Consider the following 19,401-nt stretch of genomic DNA (forward strand, 5'->3'; position numbering starts at 1 on the left):
ATCTACTGACAGTCCAGTCAGTATGTAGATTAAAACCTTCCTTAATTGTAGTTCCCTTCAAACATCCCCTAAGTATTTCTCTATTTATACTCTGCCATATAGAGAAGTTACATTCTGAGGGCCTGTCCTCAACATCAACCATGTCTTTCCCCTGATATTCCTGATTTCAACCTAAGCTGATTCTACATGAACAGCCATTATCCCCATATCATATCTCAACATAGCTTTTAATAGCTTTCTTAACAATACTGCTGTGCCTTCTTTCTCTTTTAACCTGTTCTTTTAAAATATAATGTGAAATAATGATAATCCGGTCTTGGTCTCCACAATAGCTCTAAGTTCATTCTTTAGTGTTGTTATCTGTCAAGTCATCTATCTTTTGAAAATGGTATTTGTATTCAAATAATGGCAATTAAACTTTGATTTTTACAGTTTATACTGAAAATTAAGGACAAAATACTCACCAATGATCTATCTTGTCCTGTAATGTCACTGTCCAGCATGTACAATGAGGAAGAGACTGAGCAGTGTTGTGCATGTTTTGTGATTTCAAACAACTCTTACTTCTGCTGTTAGATTTCCCTACTTTGATACAATTTGTGCCTACACTTTCTACCTTTATACACTTCATTTGCTGTTACATTCTGCTCATCATTTATCTATGTTACAAAACTGCACCATTACTTTATTTCTCTTTAATTTACAACTTTTCCATCAGATGTAATTACAGAAAATGAATTTGTTTCTCAGAAAAAAAACTCCTGGACTGCAAGTACATAGAAATCTGTAAGATTGTTGTGGTGTAGTTATTAATAAAATAGTAGAAGTTTGATTCAGTATGAAGGACGATGCTCATCTACTCTTGTAAAATTCAATTGTGTCACCAGTGCTCTTCTGAATGAAAAGCAGTGAGATCATGCAGATTATCACCAGCTTTAAAAATAATATTGCAAACAATTACCAACAAACAAAGGCAGGCTTATGGTTCTATGAGCCATAAGATTCTGATGTGTTCTAATTTCTTGCAGGTCAGAGTGGTGCTGGCAACAACTGGGCCAAAGGTCATTACACCGAAGGAGCTGAATTGGTCGACTCTGTTCTGGATGTGGTGAGGAAGGAGGCTGAGAGTTGTGATTGCCTCCAAGGCTTTCAACTCACCCACTCACTGGGTGGTGGTACCGGTGCTGGAATGGGCACGCTCCTTATCAGTAAGATCCGTGAAGAATACCCTGACAGAATCATGAACACTTTTAGTATTGTACCCTCTCCTAAAGTATCAGACACTGTAGTAGAGCCTTATAATGCAACTCTATCTGTCCATCAGCTTGTAGAGAACACTGATGAAACTTATTGTATTGATAATGAAGCTCTTTATGACATCTGTTTCCGTACCCTTAAACTGACAACTCCTACTTATGGTGACCTGAACCACCTTGTGTCAGCTACCATGAGTGGCGTAACGACCTGTCTGCGATTCCCAGGGCAGCTGAATGCTGACTTGCGAAAACTCGCAGTGAACATGGTCCCCTTCCCCCGACTGCATTTTTTTGTGCCTGGTTTTACTCCTCTGACCAGCCGTGGTAGCCAGCAGTACCGTGCCCTCACCGTACCCGAGCTGACCCAACAGATGTTCGATGCCAAGAACATGATGGCTGCCTGTGACCCTCGGCATGGCCGCTACCTGACCGTGGCCGCCGTTTTCCGGGGCCGTATGTCCATGAAGGAGGTGGATGAGCAGATGTTAAATGTACAGAATAAGAATAGTACCTACTTTGTGGAGTGGATCCCCAACAATGTTAAGACTGCTGTTTGTGACATCCCACCTCGAGGGCTCAAGATGTCTGCCACCTTTATTGGCAACACAACAGCCATCCAGGAGTTGTTCAAACGCATCTCTGAGCAGTTTACTGCCATGTTCCGGAGGAAAGCGTTCTTGCATTGGTACACGGGCGAGGGTATGGAAGAGACTGAATTTACTGAAGCTGAAAGTAATATGAATGACCTGGTGTCTGAGTATCAGCAATATCAGGATGCCACATCTGGAGAGGAAGCTGAGGAAGAAGAATTAGGTGAAGAAAATTAAGAGATACAGTATATTGTGCATTTTGTCTATTGTCATTCTGCACTTCTATGTTTTCATATTAAATGCTACTTTTAAAAGGAATAAATTTAAATAATTTCAGTACAACTTTGTTTTAAGTGTTTTGTATAATGGCACAGCGCAGGAACAGGCCCTTCAGCCCATCATGTTGTGCACAGTGTGTTATCTGAGGGCAATCTTCAATACCCCAATGATGAGCAGTGGGAAGTATATATGGGCCTCTGGGCAGTGGTCGGAATGGTGGCTACAGATTACAATAAGATAGAAAATACACGTAAGAAGAGATTTCAATATGCAGATAGATTGGGGAAAATCAGCTTGGTGCTAAATCCCAAGTGAAGAGTTTGTTAGAATGCTTCTGAGGTGGCTTTCTAGTGAAGCTTGTGGTTGAGCCCACTAGGGAAAAGGCAGTTCTGGATTGGATGTGTGTAATGAACCAGATTCCATTAGGGATACTTATGTGAAGGAAAAATTAGGAGGCAGTGACCATAATATGATAGAACAGTTTTGGAGGGGGAAACTAAAATCTGATGTATCGGTATTACAGTGGAGTAAAGAGAACAGAAGCTTGAGAGGAGAAGGCCAAAGTTGATTGGAAAGGGACACTAACAGGGATGATGACAGAATAGCAATGGCTGGAGTTACTGAGAACAATTCGGAAAGGGACAGGATGGATATGTCCCAAAGAAGTAGTATACTAAAGGGAGAAAGAGGCATCCAATCTGACAAGGAAAGTCAAAGATAGAATAAAACCAAAAGAGAGGGCATATAGTATAGCACAAATTAACGGGAAGCTAGAGGATTAGGAAACCTTTAAAATACAATGAGCAACTAAAAAAACAATGAGAGAAAAGATGAAACATGAAGGTAAAATAGCCAATAATATAAAGGAGGATACTAAAAGTTTGTTTTCAGATATATAGAGAGTAAAAGACGAGTGGATATCAGACTGTTGGAAATGGATAAACAGGCAATGTTTTAGGACAGAGAAGTATCTCAGAGTAAACCATTGACTTTATTAATTTCCATAGCTGCATCTGATGAAGGGTCTCGGCTCAAAGCATCAACTGTTTATTCATTTCCTTAGATGCTGTCTGGCATGCTGAATTCCTCCAGCATTTTGTGTGTGTTGCTTGGATTTCCAGCATCTGCAGAATCTTGTATTCTGGAGAGGTAATCGTGGGTACGAGGAAATCGTGGATTAACTTAATAAGTACTTTGCGTTACTCTTCCCTGTGCAAGTCACCAGTGATGTGCCAGGATTTTGAGAGCATCAGAGGGCAGAAATTTGTAGTTGAAGGAACTAAGGAGAAGGTGCTTGGGAATCTGAGAGATCTGAAGGTAGATAAATCAACTGGACTGGATGATCTACACTCCAAGGTTCTGAAAGAGGTTGATGAAGAGATTGTGGAAACATTGGTAGTGATCTTTCAAGAATCACAAAATTCCAGAATGGTTCCGGACGACTGGAAAATATCAATCATCAGTCCACTCTTTAAGAAGGGAGGGAGGCAAGAGACAGGATTTCAGTGGTTGGCAAAATGTTGGAGTCCAATTTGAAGGATAAGGTTTCAGGGTATTTGGAGGCACATGATAAAATAGGTCAAAGTCAGCATGGTTTCCTTAAGGGGAAATCTTGCCTGACAAATCCTTGGAATCCTTTGAGGAAATAACAGGCATGATAGAAAAGGAGATTCAGTGGATGTTGTTTACTTGGATTTTCCAAAGGCCTTTGACAAGGTGCCACACATGAGGCTGCTAAACAAGATACTAGCCCATAGTATTACATGAAAGAATACTAGCAGATAGAAGATTGGCTGACTGGCAGGAGGCAGAGAGCGGTAATAAAGGGGTCAGACTGCACTTGGAGTATAGTGAGCAGGTTTTGAGCCCATCATCTAAGAAATGATGTGCCGGTATTGGAGAGGGTCCAGAGGAGGTTCATGAGAATGATCCTAGGAATGTAAGAGTTAACATACAAGGAGTGTTTGATGGCTCTAGGCCCGTACACTCTGGAGTTTGAAGAATGATGGGGGGTGGAAGATCCCATTGAAAGCTATTGAAAATTGAAAACCTTAGGTAGAGTGGATGTGGAGCAGATGTTTCCTATAATGGGGAAGTCTATCACCAGAGGGCACAGCACTGGAATAGAAGGACACCCCTTTAGAACAGAAATGAGGAGGGATTTCTTTAGCCAGAGGATAATGAATTTGTGGAATTCATTACCACATGACTGTGAAGGTTAGGTCATTGGGTATATTTAAAGCAGAAGTTAACAGCTTCTTGATTAGTAGGACTGTCGAAGGTTACAGGGAGAAGCCCAGAGAATTTTATTCCCACTCGTTGATTTGCTCACTATCTGCCACAGGCCAATCTAGCAGTGAGCCCCTTCATAACTCAGCCACTTCATTTACTAGTAATGCTGCTGATCCATTATTGGTTCCCTGTACATTTTATATCCCTTTTACTCATTGTTTCTTCTGCCTTTTCAAAAAGAGTTTTGCTGATTCACCAGCTAAAGGGACAATGAGAGGTGGTCATTAGAAGGAGGTATCCTGGCTTGTGTTTTACCTGATGCCAAGGGAATTCAGTGGTCTTAAGTCTTTCTGAGGAATACCCGACCTACTCCTGTCTTATCTATCACTTGACCACCACCTCTGATTGTGTTCTGGCAGAGCAACTAAATACACCCAGGGAAGCTGGTACTGTGGCTGAAAAGGTTGGTTTCATCAGCCTGTTGCTTGACAAGTATGTGAGTTGGCTCTCCCAATTAGACACCAGTACCTAGTTGTTTTTGATGAGTACTGTGTCTGCAGTGCTAGGAGAAATTTGCTGGGTCTGAATTCAGTATCCAGCTGAACTGGATGGATTTCAACAATGGTTCAGTGGTTTCATTACACTGTTGCAAATGCTAGCTTTTTAAAAACTAAATAATCTAGGTTGTTTAAAAAAACGTTGAATTTACATTGCATAGATGTCTTGGTGATGGCTGGATTGTCTAGGCCTTCGGATTACTGATTTGGTATTTGATTATTTACATGCTTTCACCATTATTCCCTCAGCCTGGGTGGCAGTGCTTCACAAATAACATTCGTGACCATGCTAAAATTTTCCATCCTTCTACTCTTTCACAGTTCTGCTAGAGATTGAGCCAGAATCATGAGGTCTGCAATTTAAAAAAAAATTATTCATTTACAGGATGTGGGCATCTCCAGCTAAGCCAGCATTTATTGCCCATCCTTAGTTGCCCTTGAGAAGATGATGATGAGCTGCCTTTTTGAACCGCTGCAATCCCTGAGGTGCGGTACAGATCTGTTAGAGAGGGAGTTCAATGATTTTGACCCAACCACAATGACAGAATGGCAATATGTTTCCAAGTCAGGGTGGTGAGTGATTTGTTGGGAGTTTTCCAAGTGGTGGTGTTCCCAGGTATCTGCTGTTCTCGTCCACCTAGATGGTAGTGGTCGTGGTTCTGAAAGGTGCAGGTAATTAATGCTAGGCCCACTAATATATATTTTAAGACTTTTGCACAGTACTGTATGACAATTAAGAGATCCATAGAACAGGAATATTTGTCCACAATGTGGGCTCAGATTCATAAGTAGGCAAGTAAACTGCAACCACATGCTACATAGGGTTATTTCAACCATAAAGCTTGTTTTGTGTGCACTCTGAGACTCCTTTGTATCTTGAAGAATTGAGGGTGGCTGTTTGTGACACGATTGAAATCTGGTGGTATTGCCAGATACCAAAATCTGGTTATTTTGTTTTACTGCACAATTGGCACAAGTAGAAAATTTGTTTTTATTAGCCAGGTAATGTATGAATTGGGCCAGCTGGTGGTGCAGTGGCATCAGTACTGGACTTCAAGGCCAATGGTCCTGGGCTTAAATCCGGCTGGGTCCCTACTTGGGTACCTATAATATCTGCATGGAAGAAAGGCCTGGCAATCTGCTTCCGTATCTTGCCATGAGAACCCGTTGGACAACTACACTATCTATAGGGTCGCCATGAGTCAACGACTCCACGGAATTCAACAAAAATCTTATGAATTAAAGGTGCGGCTGGAAATAATATGTAAGGCACAATTGTGGAGATTCAGCATCCCACAAAAATGCTGCAGAAACTCAGCAATTTATACAATACCTGCAAAGGGAAATGAACAGTCGATGTTTCTGGCCAAGACCTTTCCATCAAAAAGCCAGAATAAAAGGGTGGGTGAAGAGGCTGGAGCACATGCTGTCAGGTGATGTGCGAATCTGGAGGGAGGTGGAAATGACATTAAAAACCTGGGAGATGATAGGTGGAAGAGGCAAAGGACTGAACAAGATGAAATCAGATAGGACAGTAAATGGAACAAAAATGAGGTAGAGAACTAGAAGGAATGTGGTATGGGTGATAGGCCAGTCATGATGATGGGGAAATGTGGAAAAAGGTAACCACTCCTCTCTGTTCACTACACCTCCCTTACTCCCCTCTCTTCACTCTCCCACCCTCATGACTTCTTTATCAGATTACACATCCCCTCCTACCTTCCCTCTCTCCCCTGGATTCACCTATCACCCATTAGCTCGTGCTTCTCCCGCCCCATACCATTTTATTCTGGCTTCTATCCCCATTCTTTCCAGTCCTGATGAAGGGTCTCGACCCAAAACATCAACTGTTCATTTCCCTCCATTGATGATGCCTGAGAGGCTGAGTTCCTCCAGCGTTTTTCTGTTATTCCAGATATCCTGGGCCTTGCCCCCGCTTTACGAAAGTTCGTTTTGCGAAACACCTACGTGAGTATCTATATTCAATAACCGAAATAAGACTTTCGCTTTCCGAAATAGACGCCCACTTTAAACTTGTACACACATGCTGGTAGAACACTTGTGTTTACCCCCTGAGAAAGACTACCATGACCATGAAACCTTGCGCGGGCAGGAGTGCGCGCATGCGTCTATATCTCACTCTTCCCCCACTCCCCCCCAGGAAAAAAGGGTTTCGGCTCAATCTTCCAGTGAAACTACACTGTACATACATTATTTCTACTTTATATAGGCTGTGTATTTATCATATAATTCCTGCTTTTACTGTATGTTGGTGTTATTTTAAGTTTTATGTACCATTTGGTAGGTTACTTTTTGTGTCTGGGAAAGCTCAAAATTTTTTCGCATGAAAATAAATGGTAATTGTTTTTTCGCTTAACGACAAATGTCGGCATGCGAAGTTTCGTAGGAACGCTCTGCCTTCGGATATCGGGGGAATCCCATCTGAAGATTTGGCATACTGCACATTGACCCTTTCCGTCGATCTTGGCTGGACTTTCTCAATTAAGAGTTTATTTCTTAATTTCAGCACGTTTACTTTTCCAGACATTCCACCCTGCAAAAACTCATTTCAGGGAGGTAGCACCCCCGCAGACCTCCAAGGGTGTATGTAATTTTAAGAGCAAACACAGGTTAGTCCTGACGAAGGGTCTCGACATCGCTTCTCCCTATAGACGCTGCCTAGCCTGCTGTGTTCCACCAGCATTTTGTGTGTGAATGGTGTCTGTAGTACTTTGTTTAGTGATTTTGTCTAATCTGTTAGGTATATGCAGAAAATGTGACATTAAAATATGTACTTATATCATGGAGTCATTTTTTCATTCTATTACAACTTTAAGCAAGTCTACAAGGAGTTTGGCCTCATCACGTAGGACATCAATAGAGTAGCTCCTCAGAAGTCAGCCAGCTAATTTAAATAACGGTAACTATGTTAATAAATAAATGACACCTGTTAAACTCACCTCAACATGTCTTTTACATTTTAACCCGCCATTGGGAATAGAAAAGTCACTGTTGCAAATAGTGCAGCGAACAAGTAATCATATTTGAAATCGACTGCAAAGTCCGCCCACAGAGAAAACTGATAGATCTACTTAGCACCTCTCCCTCTTAAAAAAAATCTGTTTCCGGGATATCGTATATAATTTGCGGGAGAGGTGGGATGCCTGTCTTTCCCCCAGTTCTCATTCCGCCTTTTCCCGCCTTCCTCTCCCTGCACGTGGGCCACGAGCGCTAACCCGGCCTGAGCTAATGAACAACCAATAGGTGATTGAACAGGATTGTCCTATGGGGACACAGCTTTCCCGGGAAGGGTGGGTATATACTTTGATCGCTACGGCGCAAACCAATAGCATGTTGGATAGCTGCAGGTGACGCAAACGGCATATAAATTTGGGCGCGGGCAGCTCGCTGCAGTTGTTCGGAGTGTGCATTGCTAAAGGAGAGTTTGTCAGGATGAGGGAGATCGTTCATCTTCAGGCAGGACAGTGTGGAAACCAGATAGGAGCCAAGGTTTGTACAGTTGAGTAGGAGTGAGGAAGTTGCCCCACTGAGATGAATGAGGTGGTGCATCATTGGGGCAGAGACTGCAGACACCGAGGTGTTAAGACCATAGGAAGCAGAATTAGGGCATTTGGCCTGTCGAGTCTGCTCTGTCATTTCATCACGACTGATCCAGTTTCCCTTCAGCCCCCATCTCCTGCCTCCTCGCCATAACCCCTCAAACCCTGATTAATCGGGAATGGAATAGGTGCCCTGTGGTAATGGCGTCTAGGTATGCATGGGGCTATTCCGTGACGGAGGGCAGGTCTGTCTGGGTGAGAGGCTGCGACCGGGCCCGCTGACCGTTAGACGCCACTCGCCCGGTGGTTGGAAAGCGCGCGCTTCCAGTCTGCGCATGCGGACATTTCGGGGGGGGGGGAGGACGGGGACTGAACCGAGGGCGCATGCGCACTCCCGTGAGGCGCCACGTGCGGCCAACGGCCCTCACTCGTTGCGGGAGGCCTGAGGCGGCGTGTTTACCCGCTGTAACTCACGGGAGTGACGGAGGAACACGGCTTCTCCACACTCTTCGCGCTCAAAACCTGTTACATCTGTCCGTAGTTCCTCTGGGATTTCCAGCGTCTGCCGAATCTCCTCCGAGAGTGCACAGAAACTACCGGGAGATCTAATGAACGGGATCGACGCTGCCAGTGTTACTGGCGAACTGGACGCGTTTAATAATTTCTGGCAATCGTGAAGGCGCGGTTTACAGCTGCTATCCTTTTTTTTTCAATTTTGATTGGTGGACAAATAAACTGTATTGAAACGGCACATCCCCCCTGACTTCAATAATAAAAATGCCCTTTCCAGTATTTTACAATGTTTGTATTTCTCTAAACAAATCACAACATGGTTCGATAGATATCCAACAGTGCACAAATGTGCTTCCTATTGCCTCAGTACATAGATAGGAAAACTAAGTAATGTAGATTTTCTTTTAGCAAGTTGCCGGTTACTATTTTTAAAAGCTGACTTTGCACCAAACTTGGTGTCATTAAAACTTTTGGTTCCATCTGTTATTTAGCTGTAGATGTGATCAACATGAGGACAGAAGTTCTGTGGAGCTGAAATCTGGAGCGACAAGTAAGCTGCTGGAAGGAGCTCAATAGGTTGAGGAATATCTGAGAGGGGGGGCCTAATTGATTCCTGGTGCAGCACTTTGACGCCGTATCAACCAGATTGTTTAGTCAACATGAGTCCAGTGCAGGGGTACTCAACCTTTCTATGCCATGGACCAATACCATTAAGCAAGGGGCCTGGACACCAAGTTCACAACCCCTACAAGTGGAATATATTCTCGAGTTCACTCAAAACAGAACTTGAATTTTGTTTTATAGTAATAGTTCTAGCATTTGTCAAAACTATCTTGATGACTTTATCATTCAGGATTATTATCACTGATGTGCCAGCAATACAGTGTGATAAAATTACATTTTACAATTGTAAATGAGGAATAGTGGGGTAGTACTTGTGGATAGTTTAGTAATGTAATGGCAGAGGGAAACGCTATTACTCATATGTTGAGTTTAGGTCTTTAACTCAGTACCTCCATCCTGGTGGTAGTAATGAGAAAGGGGCATATTCTGGATGTTGAGGGTATTTCATGATGCCTTCTTGAGGCACTGCCTTTTGAAAATGCCCTCAGTGGTGGGGAGGGTTGTGCCTGATAGAGCTGATAGCCTGACAGACCTCTGCAGCTTCTTCTGAATCTGCATTGGAGATTCCACACAAAGTGTTGATGTAATCAGTTGGAATGCTGTAGAAATTTGCTAAAGTCTGGTGACATACCAAATCTCAAACTCCTAATGAAGTAGAACTGCTAGAGTGCCTTCTTCATGATTGGGCCCAGGATAAGTCCTCTCAGATGTTGCTGACCCCTTCTGAGTAAGTCCACGATCATCTTGCTGATGTTGAGTTCAAGGTGGTTGTGTTGGAAGACTAAATTATTTCCTAATCAGTCAAATGTCATCAAGAAGCAAACTTACAATATTGTAGTCAACAATTGTGCCAAGCAGCTTCTTGGACTTCTGAATACTTTGAATTCAACTTGGTATTGATGGGCAAGTTTGTCTAAGCCCACCTGTCTTCATATCTCAAAGTCTTGGTCCAAATATGGACTAATCTAAATTCTATAAATAACAAGCAAGATTGTGATGTTAGTGATTCTGCAAAACCACTTTAGTACTATACACAAAGGAAAATGATTGTAGTCCAATCATTTTAAACTAGGGCATTCATGCTATTAATAAACAAAACACTGCTAATTATATATGCTGCAAGACCTAATCAATTATCCATGGGCTGATAAGTGAGCTGAATTTGCTAATTTCATGGCTGCTATGAATGAGTAGATTGGTTAAGTAGTAATTTAGTATGCCAGAGTAGCACCAGGCAAACCTCTTCAAGAACAATGTATTTCAGACAATTTTTTATAGGCAGAAAGATGTTATTGTGGAATAGTATAACTAAAGTCCTGGTCTTTAATACTATTAAGAGTTCAAGAGGACGGTCACATGGATACTGTGGCTAAAGGCTGGATATTCGCTGTTGCTAACTCACTTGATATTGAAAGCAATTACCCAAAGTACAAGGGGGAAGTTAGGACTGTGGTTAGAATACTTTTGTTTTCAGTAGGTGAATGCAGAACCAAAAGCATTCAGAAGTTCAATGCAAGACAAATCTTACATTGGGTTGCTATCCACCCACCACCCCCTGAGTATTCATTAACAATATGGCCGGAGTGTTGGACTATCAATAGAATTTGTGGCAATTAATGACCTAGCCTATTCAAATCACTTTTATCGAAACTGGCATCTATCAGCAAGGACACAGACTGCTGGTGCATTGAACATTCCTACCTGCAGAATATCATTCCCAAGTTACGTAGCATTTTGACATGGAATTGCTATTACACGTTTGTGCTGAATCTAAACACTGGAAACTTACAAACTGTTGCAATGGTAGTATCTGATCCAGAAGGATGAGAGCAAGAAGGCCCTTCAGTACCAACTCCCTAGAGTATATGAACGTGGTAATATACAATATTGATATTGACGTACTGAGAAATTAGTAAAGGAAAAAACATCTAGTTGTCAAGGGACACATACAAAATGTTGGTGGAACACAGCAGACTAGGCAGCAACTATAAGGAGAAGCACTGTCGATGTTTTGGGCCAAGACCCTTCTTCAGCACTGAGTCTGCCTGGCCTGCTGTGTTCCACCAGCATTTTGTGTGTTTTGCTTGAATTTCCAGCATCTGCAGATTTCCACGTGTTCATAGTTGTCAAAGGAGATATCCTCAGCTGTAGTCATATAGTTTATTTCATTGTACACTTTGACAAAGCAAGTGCCAAAAAGGGGAAGGGAGTACAATCTTAAAAATTTTTTTGTAGCATTTCATTGTAATATGCAACTGCCCTAAAGTACTTTTTGTGGTGCTCTATTTGATAAATGATTGGCTAACATTGATTAAAAGGAAGAATTTGAAACAGTGGAGCCTAATTGCAAAAAAAAAATCAGCGGGTTTTGACCAGTTGAGTTCTTCAAGCATTTTATTTATTGCTTCCAGATGAAACATCTTCAGTCACTTGTGTCTGCAAATCTAATAGCATGTTTATTTCATCCTATCTTGTCCATACCGGCAATGCCAGGATGTTAATCAAGATCTTGGAACACCTGGCATTTTAAATCTCTAGAATTTTTTTATTATCCAGTGCTTTATTCAAAAATAATGATTTGGGTAGCAACATTTTAATCTAGAAGAAAACTGTTCTGCAGTATCTTGTCTTAGCTTAACATTTCAAATGTTAAACATTTATAAGTAGAACTTTGGGTAGTATGCCTTGATCAGATTATTGTTTTGATATAGCCAAACACAGTGTTTTTGGTTTGAAGATAAAACTTCTTTTAAATGACAATGTAAAGTGAAGGGTGGAAAATTTATCTTGAATCTCCAAGGAATACTGTGCACTAAACTTTAACTGCCTAGTGTTTGTGGATTTTCAACACACCAGTTCAATATTGAATTCTGGTGGATTACCATTTCTTTCATTGAATGAATGAAGGCTGTGGTTTTTCACTTTTTGATTCCAATTGTGGTGCTTCATGGTCAGATAAGTCTTTAAAACATTCTTAAAGCCTACAGCAAACTAATATGTTCATGATATGGTACCCTAAGTTCCAAATATAACCATATAACAATATAAATAATGTTTTTGTAGAATTTTGAAATATTTTGTTTTGAACGATACTGAAAGTTTTGTTCGAAGCTCTGATTATGCCCTCTTACCCAATGCCACATGACAGTAGAGTGATTGCTTCACTTGGTGCTTATGTTGCTTTTGACTTTAAGATTGGCTTAAAAATACAAATAGCCTACTTATATTCCTAGCTCTGTATGACATTTTAAGCATGTTAATGGTTCTGTTTTTCTTTTAGTTCTGGGAAGTCATTAGTGATGAGCATGGCATTGATCCTACTGGAGCCTACCACGGAGATAGTGATCTTCAACTGGAAAGAATTAATGTCTACTACAATGAAGCTACAGGTATAAATTGAAAATATTGATTATATTTTTTGTATTATGAATGCAGAAACATTTCTATTTTTGAACAGGTGGAAAATATGTACCCCGAGCCATTCTCATGGATTTGGAGCCTGGTACTATGGACTCTGTTCGATCTGGACCCTTTGGACAGATTTTCAGGCCAGATAACTTTGTGTTTGGTAAGTAAATATTATAAAAGTGATTATCTGAAGGTGATTGCCATTTCTATGATAAAATCAACTTTGAGAGGTTGATTGTCCAAACTATTCCATTATTTAATGGTTTGTCAACAACTTCTGATCATTAAGCAGTTTCGTTCAGTCACCGATTACCTTAAGGTAGTTTAAAGAAATATTAAGAAATGAAATCAATTTGAAGCTGAGACCATGAAGCGATACCATGGAAAATGACTAAAAGCTTGGTCCAAAGTTAGGTTTTGAGGAGCATCTTTTATATTAAAAAGGAAACAGGTTTTGAGAGAGAATTCCAAAGCTCAGGGAACTAAAAGCGTGGTCATTTTCTGTGAAACAGTTAACATTTGGAAATTTGCAAATTAAAAATAAACACTGATTTGAGGGGGTGCAGGTCTGCAGGGAGTGACCACACAAGAGCTGGAAAGGAGAATAAATTTTTAAAAATTTAAAAGTTGCTTTATCATTTATTTTAACAGGCTTAGGTGATGCCTGATTGGAACTTGATGCAATGTAAGATGTGAACAATAAAGTTTAGAATCATTTCAGGGTCTATAGAGAAGAGTAAGGGTGACTGGCCATAATTTGGTTTCAAATTTGCAGGTGATAGGCACAGTTGAACAGAGGATCTGAGGGAATGTTTGAGTTGGGTCATTTATAGAGGTGAAAATAAAGGATGATGCATTTGAGGTCCATAAATTGGATGTGACCTTGATTGTAAGAATCATTGAATAAATGTGAGACAGTAATCCAGGCAATTTTTGGCATTAAGTGTAGGTTAAACAGTTATCCTATAGTTATCGCTATGCTTTAAGCATGTTTCAGTTTCAGCTAGCTGCAAGGGAGAGAGTTGGTGCCATATCGGAGTATTGTTTATCTTGGGTCTTGAAGATGAAATCTCACTTCCTTATGGAGAAAAATTCCAATGTACTCCATACTGGGTGTCAAATGGTCTGTATCGTCAGCAGCTGCCATCAAATTGATGGCATTTTTGAATGATGCTGCTGAAGGCCACTATGCAGGTAAAAAAAATTGTGATATATCCAAGAATGGTACCTAACAACAACAGAGCTTAGGGCTGGCATGCAGATGGAAATGCTGGTTCTTTAGACTGGGATATCCAATAAACTTAAAGTCAGGTGAGTGTATATTTATTCATTTGGTGAAACATTGAAAGAAAATGTAAGGTTTGCCTATAAGCCTAGAATGTCAAGGAAGAATTTATTGTCTTGAAGAACTTCAGTCAGAGATATTTTGTATTGTAGCTGAGGTAGAAACCTAAATGGAAGGATTCAAACAAAGAGTTCTGTATAAGTTGGGCAACTATAATTCTTTCACTTTCAAGGACTTTGGTAGGGAACTGGAAGGTGATAGGTTTCAGGATTATGAAGAAATTTTATTTTGGAATTAAGATGCACATGAGGGGAGACAACCATTAACAATCACAAAAGAGAAAATCTGCAGGTGCTGGAAATCCAAGCAACACACCCAGAATGCTGGAGGAATCAGCAGTTCAGGCAGCATCTGTGGAAAAGAGTAAACAGTCATGTTTCAGCCTGAAACCCTTCAGCAGGACTGGAGAAAAAAGGTGAGAAGTCGGAGTAAGAGGGTGGAGGAGGGAAGGGGTAAGAAATGCAAGGTAGTGGATGATGGGTGAAAGTGAGGGGGGAGGTGAAATAAAGAGCTAGAAAGTCGACTGGTGAAAGAGAGAAAGGCTGGAGAAGGGGGAGTCTGATAGGAGAGGACAAAATGCCATGGAAGAAAGGAAAAGAGGGAGAAGCACCAGAGGCTGATAGGTATTTAAGGAGATATGGGGTGGGGGGGCATTACTGGAAGTTCGAAAAATCAATGTTTATGCCATCAGGTTGGAGGCTTCCCAGATGGAATACAGTGTTGTTCTTCCGACTAAGTGTGACCTCATCGCCGTAGTGGAGGAGACAATGGACTGACATATAGGAATGGGAAGTAAAATTAAAATGGGTGGCCACACTTTTTCTGGTGGACTGAGTATAGGTGCTTGGCAAAGTGGTCTTCCAATCTGCGTCAGGTCTCACCAATAGACAGGACTGGATGGACTGTTTGGGGCCCTAAATGGTAGTGAGGAAGGAGATATGGGGCAGGTGTAGTTCTTGTTCCGCTTGCAATGGTAAGTGCCAGGAGGGAGATCAGTGGGGAGGAATGGGGACATATAGGAGGTTAAATTGAAAGAGAATAAAGGTGACAAATTAGAGGTAGGCCCAAAATTGGGATTAAGCAGAATCTAGCAATAGATGCCTACTATTAAAAATAATCAAGAAAAGAAAGTAAATTAGCAAACAAGTGAAATACTAAAACAACTAATCATCATTTAGTGTTAAGTATATTAAAAGGAAGGAAGAAAGAAAATGAAGCTGAAGAACACTGGAAGAATTAACAATGAAACAATTTGATGTGCCATAGGCTCTTCCCCTCCATAATAATTGACAAGAGAGGTGTCACGCAGCAAGAGGGGAGACCAACAAAAACTCACTGATTACAATGTTAAAGTGTGTCACATCACTTTTCATTTCTGAGTTCTGTGACTCAAGAATTGACAGCAAACTCCCCCACCATTGAGAGAGAGAGAGCAATTCACTGAGTACAGAAACATCCAATAACTGATCAGCTGTTCACGATTTTCTGCTTTCTCCCATGACGTTTTAGTTGGTGAGTCTGCTCATCCACGGCCACAAAGCCTCAGCAACTGGGAGGCACACTCATCTTGGTTATACCTTCGAGATACTGAAGAAACAGCTAGGCAGTGAGACCCAGGAGTGGGAACCATCGCCATAAAGAACCACAGTTTGAGTACAGCTGCAGGTTAAAGGCACTGACAGAATCCCATCACCTTGAAAAGGGAAAAAAAGATTAAAGATAGAAATTAAGGTTTTTCCACAGAATGTGCCATCGTAGCTCCACCATATGGCAATGGCAAATTAATATCCTTATTCAGAAAGGATACAAGGCAAAAAGCTGGAAACCACAGTCTAATTGTCCCAGCATGTCCTCCTTCCTCTCCCACTTTCTTATTCTGGCACCTTCCCCTTTGCTTACCAGTCCTGATAAAGGTCTCAGCTCAAAACATTGATATTTTTATTTATTTCCATAGATGCTGTCTCATCTTCTGAGTTCCTCCAGGATTTTATGTCTGTTAGTGGAAAAATGTTAGATTTAGTCCTAAGAAGGTACCAACTGAATCTTTAATCTGCAGAACCAGCTTGGTTTCATGAAGGGTAAATGATGTCAGATAAACTTAAGAGGGTGCTTTGATGAATTATCAACCTGAATGGATTAAACCTCACCAGTAGATTTAATATATTTGGGCTTTCAAAATGTATTCAGCAAGAAACCATGTAAGAAGTTACTTTGCAAAATAAGAGCATAGGTAATAGAAGTACTAAGGATTGATTCATTAATAGGACTCATCAAGTGGAAATAAAAGGGATCATTTTCAGGTTAGAATCCCACTGCCATTAGGTACAATAGGTATTGGTGCTGGGGCTGCAACTGTTAAAAGTAATTGGATTGCAGCCAGGTTTGCAGATAGTACAAGAGCAGTTGAGTGTGAGCAGAAAATAGTTTACAATGACATTGATAGGTGAAACAAGAAGGCAAAAAAAAATGGAAAGGCTAATGAAATATTGGCCTCTATTTCAAGTGGGAAAAGTCTCAACAGTGTACCTGTGCAAGGCTCTAGTGAGAACACATCCAAAACACTACATACAATTATGATCTCCTAATTCAAGATGCATTGTTATTGGATAGAGTTCAGAGAAGGTTAAATAGGATGATCTCTGGGTATGGAGAGACTGATATCTTATGGGAAAATGTTGAATATATTTGGTCTGTGTTAGTTAGAATAATGAGACGCTGTATTATTGAAATATGCATAGTAATATAGGGCTTGACCTTAAATTCTGGCTAGATGTTTCTCTTCCCGAGGGACTCTAGGATCAGAGGGCTGAGTCTCTTAAGTAAGAGAATGCCCTCTTAAAAATGAGATAAGAATTTATACTCTCAATGGCTAAATCTGAGTTGCAGAGGCTGAATCCTTGAATATAAGTTACCTCTTCATTATGAGAGGATAGTGTTCCTAGAAAGTAATCCATATTGTAATTTTCCATAACAGGAATCCATTTCATCTGCACACGTCAGAAAACATGTTTTTAAAAAATAAGTTTTGTGTTGATTTTTTTCACATAAATTCCATGAAGTTAATATTCCATATCTCAAATTTTTGAAGTTATTTGAATTCTGTAAGGACGGATCTCCCCAAATTGAATAGCCACGTATTCAAAGAAGATAGATACAGGCAGGGAATCGAGGATTCTAAGGGTAGGATTGTCTTGAGAGAGGTTATTTCAGTTACAATTTTCTTGAATGATTGAAACAACAGAAGTGTCAGAATTGCCTATTTTTCATATTTCTGCGGTCTTTTAGATACATCATCATTTGGTTTCACCTTTGGCTTCACAAGATTCATTTGCTTGATTATACAGATTTTATATTTTAGTTAAAGAAAGTAGTATAAGGAGGCTGATGTGAAAATGTTAACTACTAGAATTTACTTGGAAGACTAAATAGCAGAGCTATTACACCAGTACCCTGGAACCAGGGTAGATGGGACTTTAAGTATTGTCCTACACAGGAGGGAGATTATTTTTGGGCACATGGTTATCTTGCACTTTTTTTTAATTGGTGCATTAAAATATTGCATGGAAACAGTAAAAATTAATTGTCTTCTTTATTTCTTTCAGGTCAAAGTGGTGCTGGTAATAATTGGGCAAAAGGTCATTACACTGATGGTGCTGAATTGATTGACTCTGTTCTGGATGTGGTGAGGAAGGAAGCTGAAGGTTGTGATTGTCTCCAAGGATTTCAGCTTACCCATTCACTGGGTGGTGGTACTGGATCAGGCATGGGTACACTTCTAATCAGTAAGATCCGTGAAGAATACCCTGATAGAATCATGAACACCTTTAGTGTTGTACCATCGCCTAAAGTTTCAGATACTGTCGTAGAGCCTTATAATGCAACTCTATCTGTTCATCAGCTTGTAGAGAACACTGATGAGACCTTCTGTATTGATAATGAGGCTCTTTATGACATCTGTTTCCATACCCTTAAACTGACAACTCCTACATATGGTGATTTGAACCATTTAATGTCAGCTACCATGAGTGGTGTGACAACCTGTTTGCGATTCCCAGGGCAGTTGAATGCTGACTTGCGAAAACTAGCAGTAAACATGGTTCCCTTTCCCCGACTGCATTTTTTCATGACAGGCTTTGCTCCCTTGACCAGCCGTGGTAGCCAGCAGTACCGTGCCCTCTCAGTACCTGAGCTCACCCAACAGATGTTTGATGCCAAGAACATGATGGCTGCCTGTGACCCTCGGCATGGCCGTTATCTAACAGTTGCTGCCATTTTCCGTGGCCGTATGTCCATGAAAGAGGTGGATGAACAAATGTTAAATGTACAGAATAAGAATAGTACCTACTTTGTGGAGTGGATCCCCAACAATGTTAAGACTGCTGTTTGTGACATCCCACCTAGAGGGCTCAAGATGTCTGCCACCTTTATTGGCAACAGTACAGCCATTCAAGAGCTATTTAAGCGCATTTCTGAGCAGTTTACTGCTATGTTTCGAAGGAAAGCGTTCTTGCATTGGTACACTGGTGAGGGTATGGATGAAATGGAGTTTACTGAGGCTGAGAGCAACATGAATGACCTGGTATCTGAGTACCAACAATATCAGGATGCCACAGTTGGAGATGAAGGTGAATTTGAGGAGGAGGGGGAGGAAGAGGCTGCATAAGCAGAAGTGTGTGTTACGAACTTCCAGCACATTTTCTTTGTTATGTTAAGATGTTTCTAAAGTTTGTCCATTTTCTTGTACTTTCATATATTCTGTGCTTTCTATTGACTAATGCTTTGAAAGTTTTAAATAAAATTGTTCCAAATTTAGTTTTAGTGTTTCAATCCCCACAAAGCTGAGTTTCTGCATCAGTAAATTCTTCAATGTGGATGGAGCTTGAGGTGTTCATTAAAAAAACATCACACTGTATTACTGAAATAGTTCTTTCTCGGCCAAAACACATGCTGCATTTAATTGAATACATTACTAATAGTTTTCATTTAGACAGTCTCATCAAACCACTACACTAACCACTTCTGTTTGTGAAATTGAAA

At 40.7% G+C, this 19,401-nt stretch overlaps 2 protein-coding genes across 5 annotated transcripts in view; both read left to right on the forward strand.

The window, feature by feature from the left end:
* Positions 1-2,182, forward strand: part of LOC132407620 (tubulin beta chain-like) — a 54,121-nt gene extending 51,939 nt beyond the window's left edge. For all 4 annotated transcript variants that reach the window (XM_059994394.1, XM_059994395.1, XM_059994396.1 and 1 more), the window contains one exon: positions 1,029-2,182. In XM_059994394.1, the coding sequence (XP_059850377.1) occupies positions 1,029-2,083 (1,055 nt within the window). In that variant the 3' untranslated portion in view covers positions 2,084-2,182. The remainder of the gene's footprint in view (positions 1-1,028) is intronic.
* Positions 2,183-8,150: 5,968 nt separating this feature from the next.
* On the forward strand, positions 8,151-19,170 carry LOC132407624 (tubulin beta-4B chain-like). The gene is made up of 4 exons (XM_059994407.1): positions 8,151-8,424; positions 12,892-13,000; positions 13,069-13,179; positions 17,967-19,170. The coding sequence occupies exons 1-4, from the start codon at positions 8,368-8,370 to the stop codon at positions 19,025-19,027; spliced, it is 1,338 nt and encodes a 445-aa protein (XP_059850390.1). The 5' UTR covers positions 8,151-8,367; the 3' UTR covers positions 19,028-19,170.
* Positions 19,171-19,401: the final 231 nt, after the last annotated feature.

The sequence above is a fragment of the Hypanus sabinus genome, chromosome 18 (assembly GCF_030144855.1).
Source record: "Hypanus sabinus isolate sHypSab1 chromosome 18, sHypSab1.hap1, whole genome shotgun sequence".
Taxonomy (NCBI): domain Eukaryota; kingdom Metazoa; phylum Chordata; class Chondrichthyes; order Myliobatiformes; family Dasyatidae; genus Hypanus; species Hypanus sabinus.